Source organism: Dreissena polymorpha, chromosome 5, assembly GCF_020536995.1.
Source record: "Dreissena polymorpha isolate Duluth1 chromosome 5, UMN_Dpol_1.0, whole genome shotgun sequence".
Lineage (NCBI taxonomy): Eukaryota > Metazoa > Mollusca > Bivalvia > Myida > Dreissenidae > Dreissena > Dreissena polymorpha.
Genome location: NC_068359.1, coordinates 29,377,943 through 29,395,319, shown reverse-complemented (window position 1 = coordinate 29,395,319; position 17,377 = coordinate 29,377,943). Strand labels below are relative to the sequence as shown.

Below are 17,377 nucleotides of genomic sequence, written 5' to 3'. Positions count from 1 at the left end.
AAAGTTCACTTAAATTTAGTGAGCACTTTGTTAAGTGTGTGTTTTTTGTTTTTTTTAGCTCACCTGAGCACAACGTGCTCATGGTGAGCTATTGTGATCGCCTTTTGACCGTCGTGCGTTGTGCGTCGTGCGTCGTCAACATTTACCTTGTTAACACTCTAAAGGTCACATTTATTGTCCAATCTTCATGAACCTTGGTTAGAACATGTGTCTCAATAATATCTTGGAAGAGTTCGAAAATGGTTCCGGTTGGTTGAAAAACATGGCTGCCAGGGGGCGTGGCAGTTTTCCTTATATGGCTATAGTAAAACCTTGTTAACACTCTAGAAGTCACATTTTAAGTCCAATCTGCATGAAACTTGGTGGATCATGTGTCCCAATAAAATCTTGGACAAGTTCATATATTGTTCCGGTTGGATGAAAAACATGGCCACCAGGGGGCGGGGCAGTTTTCCTAATAGGGCTATAGTAAAACCTTGTTTACACTCTAGAAGTCACATTCATTGTCCAATCTTCATGAAACTTAGTCAAAAATTTGTTATAATGAAATCTTGAACGAGTTCGAAAATGGTTCTGGTTGGTTGAAAAACATGGCTGCCAGGGGGCGTGGCAGTTTCCTAATATGGCTATAGTAAAACCTTGTTAACAATCTATAAGTCACATTTTTAGTCCAATCTTCATGAAACTTGGTCAGAACATGTGTCCCAATAATATCTTGGAAGAGTTTGAAAATGGTTCCAGTTGAATGAAAAACATGGCCGCCAGGGGGCGTGGCAGTTTACCTTATATGGCTTTAGTGTATAGTAAAACCTTGTTAACACTCTAGAAGTCACATTTATTGTCCAATCTTCATGAAACTTAGTCAGAACATTTTTTCTAACGATATCTTGGATTAGTTTGAAAATGGTTCTGGTCTGTTGAAAAACATGGCTGCCAGGGGGCGGGGCAGTTTTCCTTATATGGCTTTAGTAAAACCTTGTTAACACTCTAGAAGTCACATTTTTGGTCCAATGCTCATGAAATCTGGTCAGAATATTTGTACTAATGATATCTGGGCTGAGTTCAAAAAATGGTTGAGATCCGTTAAAAAAAACATGGCTGCAAGGGGGTGTGGCATAAAAAACCATTGAATTTGACAAAAAGATGTTTTACAACCCTTACTTATCATTAATACTTCTCAGGTGAGCGACCAGGGCCACCATGGCCCTCTTGTTTCCTTTTATTTCCATTTGCACAGATATTTGTATTAATTGTTTTCTGTAACTTAATTTTGTCACAGGCCTAGCTTACCATGTATACCAGTAGACGTGCACAATGTAAACATGCCGTGGTTTCTACACAGACTTATCTTACTGGGATATTAGTGTCGCGTTTAGATGCTGTCTCTGTCTTTCGCGCCTTTTATTTCTTTGACATATAGTAGATGAAGGAAGTATACATTAGGAAGTGACTTCCAGTGTTGCTAGGTTAGACTTAGTTATAGTTCTAGGTAACATAGACTTAGTCTATTTTCTTGGTTGGTGGGCAGGCAACACATTCTCCTATAATTCTGCTTGAATAGTTATATTGCAAGATAATCAGTTACATCAACACAGACAAAGTATGTGACAAGTCAAATGCATTAAGTCTAACGAAGCTCATATGAATTTTCATTCAGATATGCTTTGTAGGAGAGGAAAAATAAAGCAAAATGAATGAGAAAATTTAAACTACATGGCAGGAATCCAGACCAGCAGATGTTCACAATCCAGCATGACTGGCTGTAATTGTTATGTTAACATATTTTGTGATTATTGAAATGAGCATGTGAGATATTTTTTCCTTAAGTATTGCAGCAAGTGCAAGTTTATGTTAACTTCATCTCATGTCATATAGAAAATTAACCATAAAAAGAAATCCTAACCCATCCTAAATGTCTGTGGCAAAGTTTTCTCTTGTCTAGGTTAGATGTTATCAGCACATCTTTCTGCATCTGCATCTGCACATCCTTAGCGACATTTTGCTTTTTCCACTTCATTTCTTTTATTGAAAATAATGTATATGGTGCTATTGATTTATTAGATATAAAAACACTTATGACTGCTTTTCTTTAAAAAGTTGACACTTCTCTTACTTTCTTGTTTTATTTTATACTATTGTTAAATTTTGCCTTAAAGAAAAGTAACTCTACATTGAGATATTGCACAAAACATTACTTTTTACCTTCTCTTTGTTATCTTACAGACCAATGCCAGAATATTTCTCAGCAATTCTTAGAATATAATAGTCTTTGATCCAAGATAACCACTTAGTTATCATAGTTTGCATATACAGCCTACTAGAGTTACTAACATAAAATTGTTGTAAGAAAAGAAACATGTAATCAGAGGTGGTAAGGAGTAAGTTGGGATAAAAGGTTAATTATGTATATCATATGTAAGTTTCAAGAAGGTTCTTGATCTTTGATTTTAAGCCAAAGACTTGTGTGGTGATTACAGGTCCAAGTTTTCAAATGGTATATTTTCTGTTTCCTGAACACTTAAAAGAGGTATATCAGTAACCAAACTGTACAATAGTGACATGTAAACTTTGTCAAAACATTTCAATTGATAGCACTTAATGACATCCGTTTTTCTGAGCTGTACATGGTTTACACAGAAATCAATTTACTGGGGGGTAATTTGCAATTATAAGTGCATAATTATTTCAATTAGCATCAATGTAGTGACTAGACATATGAACTGAAATTAAGCGTATCATGCTGAAGATGCTACTTGATGAGAGTGCTGTAATTACATAATTTCCCGTCATAGATGATATTTCAACTTTAATAACAAAATTTAATTAAAGTAGATGTTGAGATTTGACCACCAAATTGTACCATGTATAGCGTACATTCATGTATAATGCACACCCTGTTTTTATGCCAAAATGGGGAAAAAATATTTGAAGCCAAGTAAACTAGTAAACCAAGTAAATTAAGTAAACTAAATTATTATAGCATTTTTACTATTGCACAATCAAATAATCTGGGTCATTGAAAAGCATTATTTTCAATTCAAAAGAGAAAATTTGAATGCTGGAAAAGACTTTGTAATGCAGGGGAGACAACTAACTGTAAGATATCTTTTATCTGAATTAAAACTTCTTAGTGCAGGGAAGACAACTAAATGTAAGATCTTTAAGAAGAAGAAAAAACACATGAACACTCGTGAGGCCAAATTTATTGTCCCAATCATGAAACTTGGTGAGAACATTTGTCCCAGTGATATCTTGGTTCAAAACTAGGTCACACGGGGTCAAAAATAAGGACACTAGGACAATAAAAGCTTGTGACTCCGCCTGAGAGCACATGTATTGTCCAATCTTCATGAAACATGTCAGTGGAAGAAATCAATTGATATCTTGATTAAATTAAAAACTGGTAAATTTGGGATTAAAAACAAGGTTACAAAGAAAAAGTTTGTTAATAATATTGAGGCCACAATTATAAACCAATCAACCATGAAACTTGCTCTGATTATTTGTTCTCATGATTCTTTTTTTGTGAAAACTATGTCAAAATTTGTATACTGGCAATAATTGAAGTTTTTATTTAGTGTCTAAATCACCTTGGTGTTAACCATATTTGATTTACAAACTCATTATACACGTACTTTGGTAATGATTCTTGAACAAAAACACATTGCAAACATTGAAAACTGGTTATGGTCTGTTTGTATTGCTTGGTTTATTGCATGAGATCAGCTAAGTAACTGTTGAACATATAGTATCTGAACATTTTAAGGCAACTTATATTCATAAATTATCTATGCATGGTGCATTTCAATATTCTATAAGCAGTTTGTCAACAATTCTTGTAGAGGACATGTACACAAACCAACAGGAGCCAGAACCAGACTATCACGATGATGCAGAACCAGTCGATGAACCAGCAGCCTTGCAGAGGAGTGAGCGTTCGCCATCGGTGACATCAGAGGACGGGCTCATCCAAGCCAAGAAGATACCCAACCCGTGTGTAGAGTCACCAACAAGAATGGCCCTGCATAAGGAACTGCTGTTAAACTATAAAAGGTACTTTTGTCTCACTCTTTAAGAAGAGATTAACAAAAATATATACATAGATTCATATTTATTTGTATGAAAGGAAAACTGCTGTAAGTGTGCTAGAAGTGGGGATCATGTAATATTTCTACACATTGTTATTACTTTCAACTAATTCTATTGTAAATCTCATCTCTACGAGGGATAAATCATAATGATATTAGGTAATTTAACATAGAGTTACCATGGCTACTCTGAACCAAATCTGGTATATAACTTGTTGATTTTTTTTATTCAGACTCATTTATTTCAATTGGTTGTATGTAAATTTGATTTAACTAACAGCACTATTTAATATTGAATATCCCATAGAAAGTTGTACTTATATTGAATTTCTTGTTAAACAAAGTTTTATATAGTATTATTAAAAACTCATTGATTCCTACCCACCTGGCCCATGTATTGTCCTGTGTGCTGTTGTCAGGGGTGTGAATGTGCTGGAGAAGCCGGAGCTGACGAAAGCCCTTCAAAACCGGCGTGAGACCCAGCGCAGGAAGGAGTGGGACGACCAGGTCAAGGGCTCTACCAAACGCACCAGCTTCGAACTCAAATTGGAGGAACGCGCAAACAGAATGAAGGTGGGGCAATTGGGTGGCTAGTTTCTCATTTTGGAAATTGTTCCGGGATTAGATTTTTGCTTGTTTATAATTATGACAATATAGTATAAGGGTGCCATTGTCATTTCTAGGATTATATTTGTCTTCCCCTTAATCAGCTTTGGGCGCAGGATATAAAATTCATTTTTAATAGAAATGCTTTTTGACTGTCCACCAGTAATATTTTCATGTCTATTCCATATCTCCATATACCCTTTGAAGGATTTTCAGGAAACTTTGTTCAAATGTTAAGTTCAATGAGATCATGCTTACCTGTGCAAAAGGTGAGCTATTCTGATCATCCTCTGTCCGGCATGGTGTGATTTGCAACATGCGGTGGGTGTTGTTAAGATTTAGCATTTACCACTCTAGTGGCCACATTTTTATCAAACCATTGCGAAACTTGGTCAGCTTGTTCATCTGGACAAGAGCTATGTGGAGTTTAAATTTACAATCTTGTTCACATGTCCAAAAACTTGGTCACCAGTTCAAATCTTAGAAAAACTTTGTTATCAATCTAGAGGCCACTTTTATGACTCAATCTTGATGAAACTTGGTCAGAAAGTTTACCATGACAATGATCTAGACAGATTTTAAATCTGGGTCCAACAACTAGCTCATCAGGCCAAATCTTTCACAAACATTGTCACCACTCTAGAGGCCACATTTATGACTCTTGATGAAACATGGTCAGAATGTTTATCTTGACAATATCTAGAACAAGTTCCAATGCAGGTCATGTGTATCCAAAAGCTAGAGCAGCAGATCAAATTTTAGAAAAAACTAGTTGCCAATCAGTTGTGATGAAACAGGGTCACTATGTTTATCTTGACAATATGAAGACCATATTGAATCTGGGTACAGTGAGGTCAAAAACTAGATCATCAGGTCATTTTTTGGTGTCTGTGAACTCCAACGGGAGCTTAAGCACCATCATGACCTTTCCTTTTGGATACATTTTTATGTCTGTTCCATATCCCCAATACAGTTTGAAGGATGTTCATAAAACCTGATGCAATGTTCAGTATGCATTTGGCAGCCATGCCACCTCAAGGGATGATTGTAGGTTACCTGCTTTATAGCATAAGTATTTTACCATTGCCATTAAGAGTACATGTATTTGATCTAGAGACACTTTAATCACTTCGTTGTCACATAATAGCAATACAAAATACATGTTCAGATTTTATCTTGCTGCATTTTTTGGCAGCTGGATCAGAATAAAGTTCACGTTTACTTTTGCAAAGATTGTTTTCATCTCTAAATGTCAGCACTAAGTTCATTGTGAGCTTTTTAAATGTGAGATTTGTAAAGATATACATGCAAAGATTCACAAACTTTCCAGTCTCCTATTCATGTCAACTCAGTTAAGAGCTTATTGTTGTTTTTGCCATGAACCCATAAATCATATTAATAAATGCTCAATCTGAAATTAAGTGTTTTCAATTTTACAACATTTTGTACAGTCATTAAAATGTCTTTAAAAAATGTACAAGATGTACAATCAAAAGAGGACTGTTTAATATGTCATGAAGTTCATATTTCCAAATAATGTAATGTGGAGTAAATAACTCCATTTGTTCAATCCTTAAGAATCCTTAAGAATGTAAAAAAAACTTTCAGATACCTATTTTATTTATATCAATGTTTCCAACACTATTAAGTAGACATCAAGTCTGTGCATTATTCAGTAGATATTAAGTGACCACCAATATAACATTCTCAGTAAATATTTGATAGAAATGAAGTCTCCACTAAAAAAAAAGTAATATTATGCCTCACTACTTTTACATAGATAAATTCTCAATAATTTCATAGAAATGAAGTCTCCACAACTGTTTTTTACTTCTTTAAGCCTCCACCAATATTACATACACGTAAATTATCAATTTATTGTTCATAGAAGTCTCCGCCACTGTTTCATACATATCAAGTATCCACCAATATTTAATAGATATCAAGTTTCCACCAATATTTCCTAGAAATCATTCTCCACCAATATTTTAAAGATATAAAGTCTCTACCAATATTTCATAGATACCAAGTCTCCATCACTATTTCATTCACAACTTTCATAGATATTGAGTCTCTACCACTATTTGATAGATATCATGTCTTCTCCACTATTTTTTCAAACAAATCCAAGTCTCCCCCAATGTTGAATAGATATCAAATCTCCGCCAATACCAGTATTTCATAGATATCAAGTCTACCCCTATTTTATAGGTATCAAATCTACCACTATGATATAGATACATGTATCATGTCTTTACTACTATTTAACTTACTTGTCTATACAGGAGGATGAAATGAAGACCATAAATGAAGAGGTGAAAGATGAGCAGCCAGAGTTCCAGAAAGTGTTCACAAAGATCAAGTCCAAATCTAACGGAGCAGTGAAGTGATCCCATCTTGCTGTGCATGGGTGGGTTATACAACAGTAGAAATGTGTTCTGAGACTGTAATCTGCAGAATAGTATTTATCAAAAGATTTTAACTTTTCATTATATATCACAGTCTTATCTGTATATTTATAAGCAAAAGATGTAATGTTTAGTCTTTAAATCTTTGATTATATTAACAAAGGTGTAACTGAAAGGAGATATGTAAACAAAACATCCTTAAGGTTTATTTGTCAAAGGATAGGGAATAAATGGCAAGAACATGTCTGTGTTTTTAAGTGCTAACTCCAGCCTGTTTTGTGCTTCACAGTTGAATTTTATACAGGATGACCAGTGAACACTGTCACATCTTTAATGCGATGAAAAATATCCCAGTGCTTTTAGCATCAATGTTTGACATGTTATTGTAAATTCACAGGAAAGTGTTTTGTTATGTTAAAGAAATAAACAGCAAAATCACACATGTCAAAAGCGATTATGTTGGCAGAAATTGTGGAAAGACTGACAGTTTTAAAACACTTCAGCTTAGCTTTGACAAGGCTGTAATAACAATTATAATAATAACATATATAGCAAATGTTAATATTAAGTTATTTAAAATAAGTAAAAATTGTTGTATACACAATCTCTGACATAAAGTAGTTGTTGTTTATTTTTTGCCAAACTATTATGTTCTGTTTAAGAGATATTGTTGTTGTCTTGTTACAATATATACATATGCCATATTTGTTGTTGTTATTGCCACACACCCTGATTTTATTGCCAGTAAACATTTGTGCCCATTAGTTTATATTATACATGTTGATAAAGCTTTGTTAATGGGACCTTTTCATGTTTTTGGAAATTTGACGAAATTGAAAATAATTGTTTTAGAATTGCAAATGTTCGTTGTTATGATATTTGTGAGAAAACAGTAAATACTGAACATTTACCATGCACATAAATATCCATTATATGCATATTTTGATGATTTAAAAATCTGAAAATTATAAAGCCTTACAAACCCAAAACGATTGAATAATTTGTCGAGGTCTGTTGTTAGCGTTCTATTTTGTGACATTAAGAGGATTGCTTATATACAATATAAAATACAACACTGTCTGTATGAGCACTGATGGCCTAGTGGTGAAAGTGTTTGAATTTTACGCCAAGGGTCTTTGGTTGGAGCCCACTTGAGGATTACTGTATTTGTTTGTTTATTTTTAGCTCATCTATTTAAACAAAAAATTATGAGCTATTGTCATCACCTGAGCGTCTGCGTCGGCATCCTGTTAAGTTTTGTGTTTAGGTCCACTTTTGTCATAAAGTATCAAAGCTGTTGCATTCAAACTTGGTACACTTACTTACTATCATGAGGGTAATGGGCAGGCAAAGTAAGATAACTCTGGCTGGCATTTTGACAGAATTATGTGCTCTTTTTATACTTACAAAATTGAAAATTTGGTTAAGTTTTTTGTTTTGGTCAACTTTATTCCTAAAGAATCATAGCTATTGCTTTCATACTAGCAACACTAACTATCAAAAGGGGAATGTGCAGGCAAAGATATTTAACTCTGACTGGCATTTTGACAGAATTATGGCCGCTCTAGACAATTGAAAATTTCGTTAAATTTTGTGTTTTGGCCCACTTTACTCCTAAAGTATCATAGCTATTGCTTTCAGACTTGGAAAACATTCTAACTATCATAAGGGACTGTACAGGACAAGTTGCATATTTCTGGTTGGCATTTTGACAGAATTATGGCCCTTTTTTGACTTAGTAACTTTGAATATTTGGTTAAATTTTGTGTTTAGATCCACTTTACTTCTTAAGTATCAAACTTCAAATACTTAAATACTATCATGAGGGTACTGTACCTGGCAAGTTGAATTTGACCTTGACCTTTGAATGACCTTGACTCTCAAGGTCAAATTATTAAATTTTGCCATAACTTTTTTATTTATTATCAGATTTTATTCATACTTTGACAAAACAAAACTAACCTGACATACCACAATAGACTCCACGCAAACCATACCCCACGCCTCACCCCAAAATCCCCCGCCAAATAAATTTTCATTTTTTCTAATTTTTGAAAGATCATCTAATAAATTACCACACCCTCACACTATACCCCCCTCAACTCCCTCGACCCCCCCCCCCCCCCCATGTTTTTTTTTTTTTAAACATTGTTAAAAAAATACAAATATTGATTTTTATTTTATTTTGAAAGACCATCCAATCATCCCACCCAAGAATCCCCCCCTCCAAATTAGTTTTTTTCATTTTTAGCTCCACTGGCCAGAGGCCAGCGGGTTTTATGTCATGGTCCTGTGTCTGTCGTGCGTGCGTCTGTGCGTTAACTTTTTCTTTAAACATCTTCTTCTCCTAAACTACTGGTCCAATTCTGATGAAATTTCTCAGGAATGTTCCTGGGGTGAACCTTTTTCAAATTTGTTCAAATTATCTCCCTGGGGTCAAATTTGACCCTGCCCCGGGGGGTCGAAACATTGAAAATTTGCTTATATAAAGGCCTATTTTGTGAAAAAAAATTCTCATCCATAACCATTGGGCCTAGGGCTACCAAATTTGGTATGAAGTGACATCTTATAGTCCTCTACCAAGTTTCTTCAAATGTTGCCCCTGGGGTCAAATTTGACCCTGCCCTGGGGGGTCAGAAAATTTGCTTAAATAAGGCCTATTTTGTGAAAACTTTAAAAATCTGCTCATCCATAACCATTGGGCCTAAGGCTACCAAATGTGGTATGTAGTGACATCTTATAGTCCTTTACCAAGTTTCTTCAAATTATGCCCCTGGGGTAAAATTTGACCCTGCCCGGGGGGGGGTCAAAAAATTGAAATTTGCTTATATAAGGCCTATTTTGTGCAAACTTTAAAAATCTTCTTGTCCATAACCGTATGGCATAGGGCTTCCAAATTTGGTATGTAATGACTTCTAATAGTCCTCTACCAAGTTTGTTCAAATTAAGTTCCTAAGATCAAATTTCACCGTTCCCCAGGGGTCACAAAGTTGAACATTTGCTTATATTGGGCCCATTTTGTGCAAACTTTAAAAATCTTCCTGTCCATAACCATTGGGCCTATTTCTACCAAATTCGGTATTTAGTGACATCTAATAGTTCTCTACTAAGTTTGTTCAAATTATGCCCCTGGGGACACATTTGACCCTGCCCTGGGGGGTCACAAAAATGAACATATGCTTAAATAAGGCCTATTTTGTGCAAACTTTAAAAATCTTCTTGTTCATAATTATAGAGCCTAGGGCTACTAAGTTTGGTTTGTAGTGATATCTAATAGGCCTCTACCAAATTTGTTCAAATTATTCCCCTGGGCTAAAATTTGACCCTGCCCTGAGGGTCACAAAACTGAACATATGACGTTTACCAGGGGAGATTACTGCGGCTGTGTGGCTGTGACCAACAACAACAACAACATCTTGTAAACATGAGATAAAACCCTGTCATTTAGTTCCATTTTAGATCAGATTGTGACTGCTTACAAAGGAATTGAAGTAAGAAAAAGTGTTATGATTTTTTTTCTTATAAACTGTAGAAAGTCGGGTTTTATTTAAATATGTCGAAAGTGAACATATATCCGGATAAAAATATTTCGGATGACATGTTAATTTCATGTCTTTTTGTAGTGCTTAAAACAGTTTAATAATATCTTATTGATTTTAAAAACACAACTTCCATGAACATAATTATTTCATGAAAAGTCAATATACGATACTGCATGGTAAACTCGAACTTTGTATCCAAGAGAAGGTGTTTGAATTAATGAAGTGCAATGTTCTTAACTATCGTATATGATGCTTTTTAATTACTAATGATTCATTGTTCCATTTGTGAATCGTGACTCATGAATTGTGGATATGATTGACAATTGCTCAACGATCCATATATATTTCTGACCATTTTATAATTTTCTTAAAATAAGTTATGAATTGATCTTAGAAGTCAAATGTATTACTTAATTAAATACATTTATAAATATAAAGAAATAATCTTTAGATTATCATAATATTCTCAGGCCTGTTGGTCTTAGGGATGTGTGGGTTGTTAATTATATTTTGAGATGATTCTTTACAAAGAAAGATGCTACTATTGTATTTGTTATAAATGTGTGAAAGGCTCTTAGAAGGAACCAGAGATTATTAACCCTTTACCAAACACTAACAGGATTTTACGGGTTTGTAGCTGACAACTTTATAAATAATTGTGATAAAAGGAGAAATTGCTCAAGATGAGCAATTTCTCCTTTTATCACAATTATTTCTACCCTACCTGATCATTTTTTGCAACCTCTTTCAAATTGAGAAAGTCCAAAATGTGTCGTTTGGTAAAGGGTTAAGGCATTTTGATTCCTATGGGTCTTGTGAATCTGTTTCAAATCAAATGCATAGATTTGATCTTCACCATCTAAAAATATGTGAAATAGAAAGAACGACAATATCTTTGGAGAGATAAATGTACCTACGTTATAAGCAAAGGACCTGTGCAACAATTCCCGGGCTTTTTAGTCTGTTTAGTTTAGTCCAACTTTTAAGCGCCCAGTGGGACGAGGGATAGAAAGAGAAAGTCACATGCTTAAGAACATTTCAACCCATGCGCATTGCACGTTTTTTTTTCGCATAAAAAAACAGTGGAGCGATACAGGGCCATCATGGCCCTCTTGTTTTCTTATTTTTGGAAGATTATGTATTAAATGACCTCACCCCCCACACTATACACCCCTCTCCACCCCCACCCCTCCCTCCTTTTTGAATGAAGTATTGAGATAGGTCCCTTCACCTTTAAAAAGAAAAAAAAGATGAGCGGTCTGCACCCGCTTGGCAGTGGTCTTGTTATTATTTAGTTCCAATTTTTATGTTTATCAATTTAAAGCCTTTAATGACAAACTTCAATACATGCCAAAATTGTGAGAATCTCCCTTAAAAGTATAGTTTAATGTAGTTGATGGTTTACATTTAGAATAAATATAATGTCAACATTGCATGAAATAATAAATATTAAATGCAGTAAACTAAGACAAAAATCCAATTATTCAAACCAATTTACTTAGCCAATTTAGATAAGTTCTTGACATATCATACATGTATCATCAAAATGTAGTTAATTAAAATAATAATTGTTTTGTTAATTTTTTTTAACAAAGTTATAATATGTTTCAAGAACTTTTCTGAATTTATTTTACAAACACTGCAGAATTCATGTAAAGACAGTTTGTGCTAGCCACATAAATGCAGTGTTCTTTACATAGAACAAACAAGAAAACCCTAAATCTTTCAGTTTAAATGGTTACATTTACTTAATTTGAATAGTAATTGTATGAAAAAATGACTATTATAGCACATAAGATTATATAGTTTGTTTTTCCTCTTTTAACAACGATCTAAACAGAGAAATATTTGATAAAGTATGACATGGTTTGCATGGGTCATTAACTGTTTTTAGTGTTGATCCATCAGTGTCACACTTTAATGGGTTTAATCAAAGATATCTGGTTTGCTTGATAACAAAGCCATGGCATGGTTCGATATGGAGGAGTCTGTTACCTCTAGTTCGATAACCAAGACATGGCATGGTTTGATATGGGGGTGCCTGCTACCTCTAGCTAGATATCCAAGACATGGCATGGTTTGATATGGAGGTTCATGTTACCTCTAGCTAGATAACCAAGACATGGCATGGTTTGATATGGAGGTGCATGTTACCTCTAGATAGATAACCAAGACATGGCATGGCTTGATATGGAAGTGCATGTTACCTCTAGCTAGATAACCAAGACATGGCATGGTTTGATATGGAGGTGCATGTTACCTCTAGATAGATAACCAAGACATGGCATGGCTTGATATCATGGAAGTGCATGTTACCTCTAGCTAGATAACCAGGTATGGCATGGCATGGTTTGATATGGAGGTGCATGTTACCTCTAGCTAGATAACCAAGACATGGCATGGTTTGATATGGAGGTGCCTGTTACCTCTAGCTAGATAACCAAGACATGGCATGATTTGATATGGAGGTGCCTGTTGCCTATATACAGGACTTTAGTAGTATATTGTGTTGGGTGTAAGTAATGTGGCTATAACTGCATTGATATTATATTGCGTTCTCTAACAAGCATTAAAAGAAGGCCTATTTGTGTATGATTACTTTGATCATGACTCAGGGAAAATGGGACTTAATGTACCTGCTTAAAGTGTTGTCTCGGGTTATCCTGTGCAGTATCGAAGACGACAGTTTCAGATGTAACGGAATGTTTGTGTTTAAAGGAAGTCTCTTCTAAATGAAAATCCAGTCTAGGCAGAAAGTGTTTTCCCAGATTAACCTGTAAGGCCAACACAGGCTAATCTGAGACAATACATTACACACATACATTAACTCTTTCAGTGCGGGAACGGAATTTTGAAGGCCTTTGCAAACAGTTTGGATCCAGATGAGAAGCCACAGAACGTGGCGTCTCATCAGGATCCAAACTGTTTGCTATTCTGATAATATTCTTGGAAAAAAAAACGAAAAAAATGCTAATTTTAGAAATCAAGCAGACGACATTTTAGCAGACGGCAAATTCCCAGCATGCAAAGGGTTAAGTCCTGTTTTCCAAGAGCTTGACTCAAATTAATCATACACAAAAAGGCTTTCTTTACAGGACTGAGGCTCATGTTTGTTAGTTTGTTTCATGAGAATTTTGTGCTAAAGGGTCACGCATTATGGCACATGCAGGATGATGTATGTGTATTTTTGCTCAGGATAGTTCCGGAGCATTTTAGCTCAATATTGTATTGTACTTAATTTTTTGTACCTGCCTTCTTTAGCAACCACATAGCATGCTTTCTAGCTGTTTGTCATATTCATTGTATAATCATTTGAAGCGTATTTCTAATCTTATAGATCAACTGATTGTAAATGGTGAGGCAAATTTTCTTTAATTGCTTCTGTCAAACCTCTTTTGCACACTGCGACTCGCATTTTTTGCCCAATCATCATGAAACGTTCTGCTAACATTTGTTCTTATAATATCTAAACTGTTCTGTTTAGTAGTTAAAACTCTGTTGATGTTGTGTTGATGGCTATAGTGATTGCCAGTTGTTCCCTCATGCTTGATCATCCATTCACGTGACGGAAATTTATTTATGACGAATTGGTTTTCTTATTATGTTTGGGTTAGAATTCCATGATACTTCTGAATACCTCTTATATCATAACAGGTCTGTGTTAAAAATTGTGTTGCTTGGTTTTGTATCGCACTGTGGCATTTAAACCGTTTTTTGAGAATGTGCTGTATCATGTTTTGAGATTGACAGTTACCAAAAAAGATGTGCTTTGAAAGCATTCTCAACATCGAAAGTGTATAATTTGTGTAAATTTTCTCTTTCATCACAAACTTAGAACTTATCTTAAATCTTGATAGAATAAATGGTTAGAATGTAATGTACTGTTAGTATTCATACATTCACTGCAGCTGAGTATTTGAATTTAAAATTAGGCTACTTATAAAATTATGAATTATAATGTATATTGTATGAAGCCACAGGTAACTGACTTTTGCAATGCCTTACATTGATAAAAAATCACTTATCGTTGCTTCTATTTTGTTATAAAACTTTGTTCAAGAAATCTGTCCACAATGATGCCAATAAAAATCTCAGCTAATATGGTATTTGAATTTAAATTTATATTCAGAAAAATATTTATTTTCAACATTCTGGTGAAACTAAATATGTTTGGCGTTGACTATGGTTAAATAAAAAACATTGATTGGTTCTTTCCCAAAGAAAAATTTAAAGGACAAAATAAAGTTCAAATGAACCAAACATCATACATGCCATAATTTTTCAGACCAATTCCGGGACATTGAGTTAAATTGTCCGGGACTTTTGCCGATTTTCCGGGACATGTATAAAATGTAGCGATATTTATAGACATATGCATTTTTTGTACGTTTTTTTCTTGTTTCGCATCGTTAATTGCAAAAGTTCGAAAGACTATCCGAAATACACTTGATCTATGAACGTCAAATTAAACATTACTACTTCCGTTACTAGATACAAGCCACGTGTTTTCAGTGTAAGCGTTCTAAACATAGATGGTGACGTCACTGCGTTATTGTTATTAAGACCGGTGTCTGCTTTTAATTTTTTACTCAGCGATGTTGGACTTCAGATGTGTAAACAACTATCCTTTGCCCTTACGCAGCGGGAAATAATGACGTAGTAGATTAAAGTCAATTAACAACCACATTAAACAATGCCGCCTTTCCGGTTGTTTGAAACATAGTCTTTGCCAGTGTCATATATTTTCAAATGAAATTTTATTTCACCTTAAAGCTCCATGTATACGTGCCTTAGACTATCTACATTTTAATAAGGTGACTTATTAAAGGTCAATTCAATGTGTGTGTATGTCAGCGCAGCATTTTCAAACTGTTTTTATTCTTTCGCTACATACATATTTATAATATATATAGTTGTGTATAGTTATATATTAATATGTGTACTGTTGTAATATGTGATTGACAAATATGATGAATTATGATAAACAATGTAATACATATTAAAGCATTGTTACAAAATATACTTTATTTGGTCATAAATAAACAAATAAACTTTTACCATTTAACGTTGCGTGTCTTATTCTTTTATATGCAATAGAAAGTACATTTGTTATTTTAAAGGGATCTTTTCACGGTTTGGTAAATTCAGATTCGCAAATTTTCGTTTTACTTATGATATTTGTGAGGAAACAGTATTACTGAACATTTACCATAGTCCAATATAGCCATTATATGTATCTTTTGACGACTTGAAAACCTAAAAATTATAAAGCGTTGCAACGCGAAACGATTGAATAATTTGGAGAGTTCTGTTGTTGTCGTTTAAATTTACGAAACTACGAAGATTGCTTATATAATGTATAAAATATTACACTCGTGTAAACCCGGCGGAATAGCCGAGAGGGCTAGTGCGTTTTTACTTCAGACTAACTCCAGGACTGCGGGGGACACTGGTTCGAGCCCTGGTACCGGCTACTTTTTTTCATTTTTTAAATTTTATTTTTGATTTTTTACTGGAGCTTTTAAGATCCAATGTTTACATTTATCAATATTAAGCATTTAATGACAAACTTCAAAATATGCCAAAATCTGTGAAAAGGCCCCTTTAAGCTCGACTATTATATATGAAATATATATAGTGGGGCTATCCTACTCACCCCGGCGTCTGCGTTAGTGTTAGCGTGCAAATGTTAAAGTTTTCGTACTACCCCAAATATTTTCTTTGTCCCTTGACATATTGCTTTCATATTTTGCATACTTGTTTACCAACATGACCCCAACCTATAAACAAGAGCAGACAACTCTATCAAGCATTTTGTCATAATTATGGCCCCTTTTCCACTTAGAATATGCAGCAAATGTTAAAGTTTTCGTACTACCCCATTTATTTTCATTGTCCCTTGACATATTGCTTTTATATTTTGCATACTTGTTTACCAACATCACCCCAACCTATAAACAAGAGCAGACAACTCTATCAAGCATTTTGTCATAATTATTTCCCCTTTTATACTTAGAATATGCATATTATTGATAAATCTATGTTAAAGTTTGCGTACTACCCCAAATATTTCCTATATCTATTGACATATTGCTTTTATATGTTGCATACTTGTTTACCAACATGACCCCAACCTATAAACAAGAGCAGACCACTGTATCAAGCATTTTGACATAATTATGGTCCCTTTTACACTTAGATAATTGAACATTTTGCTTCATGATCACGTTTTATTATTACTTTGACAAAACAACACTTACCTGAATACCACAATGGATTCCACCCAAACAATACCCCACGCCCCTACCCAGAATCCCTCCCCCCCCCAACCCCCCCCCCTCTCCCAAATTTTTATATTTTTTAAACATCATCTAATAAATTACCACACCACACATTATACCCCACTCACACACCCCACCCCCCCAAATTTTTTTTTTTAAACATCATCTAATAAATAACCACACCGCACATTATACTCCCCTCTCACCCCCCCCCCACCCCCCCCCAAAAAAAAAAAACTTTTTTTTTCCTTTATTTATTTTTGAAAGATCGACTAATAAATTATTGAATATGAACAATTTCCCCATGATGGCTTACGATATACTGTCGAGCACTCGATTAGTCGAGCGCGCTGTCCTCTGACAGCTCTTGTTAGCTCACCTGAGCACAATGTGCTCATGGTGAGCTTTTGTGATAGCCTTTTGTCCGTCGTCCATTGTGGGTCGTTCAGCGT

General features: G+C 34.6%; 1 protein-coding gene and 2 long non-coding RNA genes across 5 annotated transcripts in view; 2 read left to right on the top strand and 1 right to left on the bottom strand.

The window, feature by feature from the left end:
* Window positions 1–7,806, top strand: part of LOC127881115 (uncharacterized) — a 53,865-nt gene extending 46,059 nt beyond the window's left edge. For both annotated transcript variants that reach the window (XM_052428805.1, XM_052428806.1), the window contains 3 exons: window positions 3,843–4,053; window positions 4,508–4,661; window positions 6,980–7,806. In XM_052428805.1, coding sequence (XP_052284765.1) covers window positions 3,843–4,053; window positions 4,508–4,661; window positions 6,980–7,084 — 470 coding nt within the window. In that variant the 3' untranslated portion in view covers window positions 7,085–7,806. The remainder of the gene's footprint in view (window positions 1–3,842; window positions 4,054–4,507; window positions 4,662–6,979) is intronic.
* A 1,433-nt stretch (window positions 7,807–9,239) lies between these two features.
* Window positions 9,240–15,709, top strand: LOC127881113 (uncharacterized). 2 transcript variants are annotated; one of them, XR_008049907.1, is made up of 2 exons: window positions 9,240–12,893; window positions 13,113–15,709. It is a non-coding gene; the product is annotated as an uncharacterized LOC127881113 (long non-coding RNA). The 2 variants fall into 2 exon arrangements; XR_008049906.1 differs by having other exon boundaries at window positions 13,060–15,709.
* Window positions 12,567–13,107, bottom strand: LOC127881114 (uncharacterized). Its single transcript, XR_008049908.1, has 3 exons — window positions 13,018–13,107; window positions 12,746–12,904; window positions 12,567–12,692 (listed from the first exon to the last, which is right to left on the bottom strand). It is a non-coding gene; the product is annotated as an uncharacterized LOC127881114 (long non-coding RNA).
* Window positions 15,710–17,377: the final 1,668 nt, after the last annotated feature.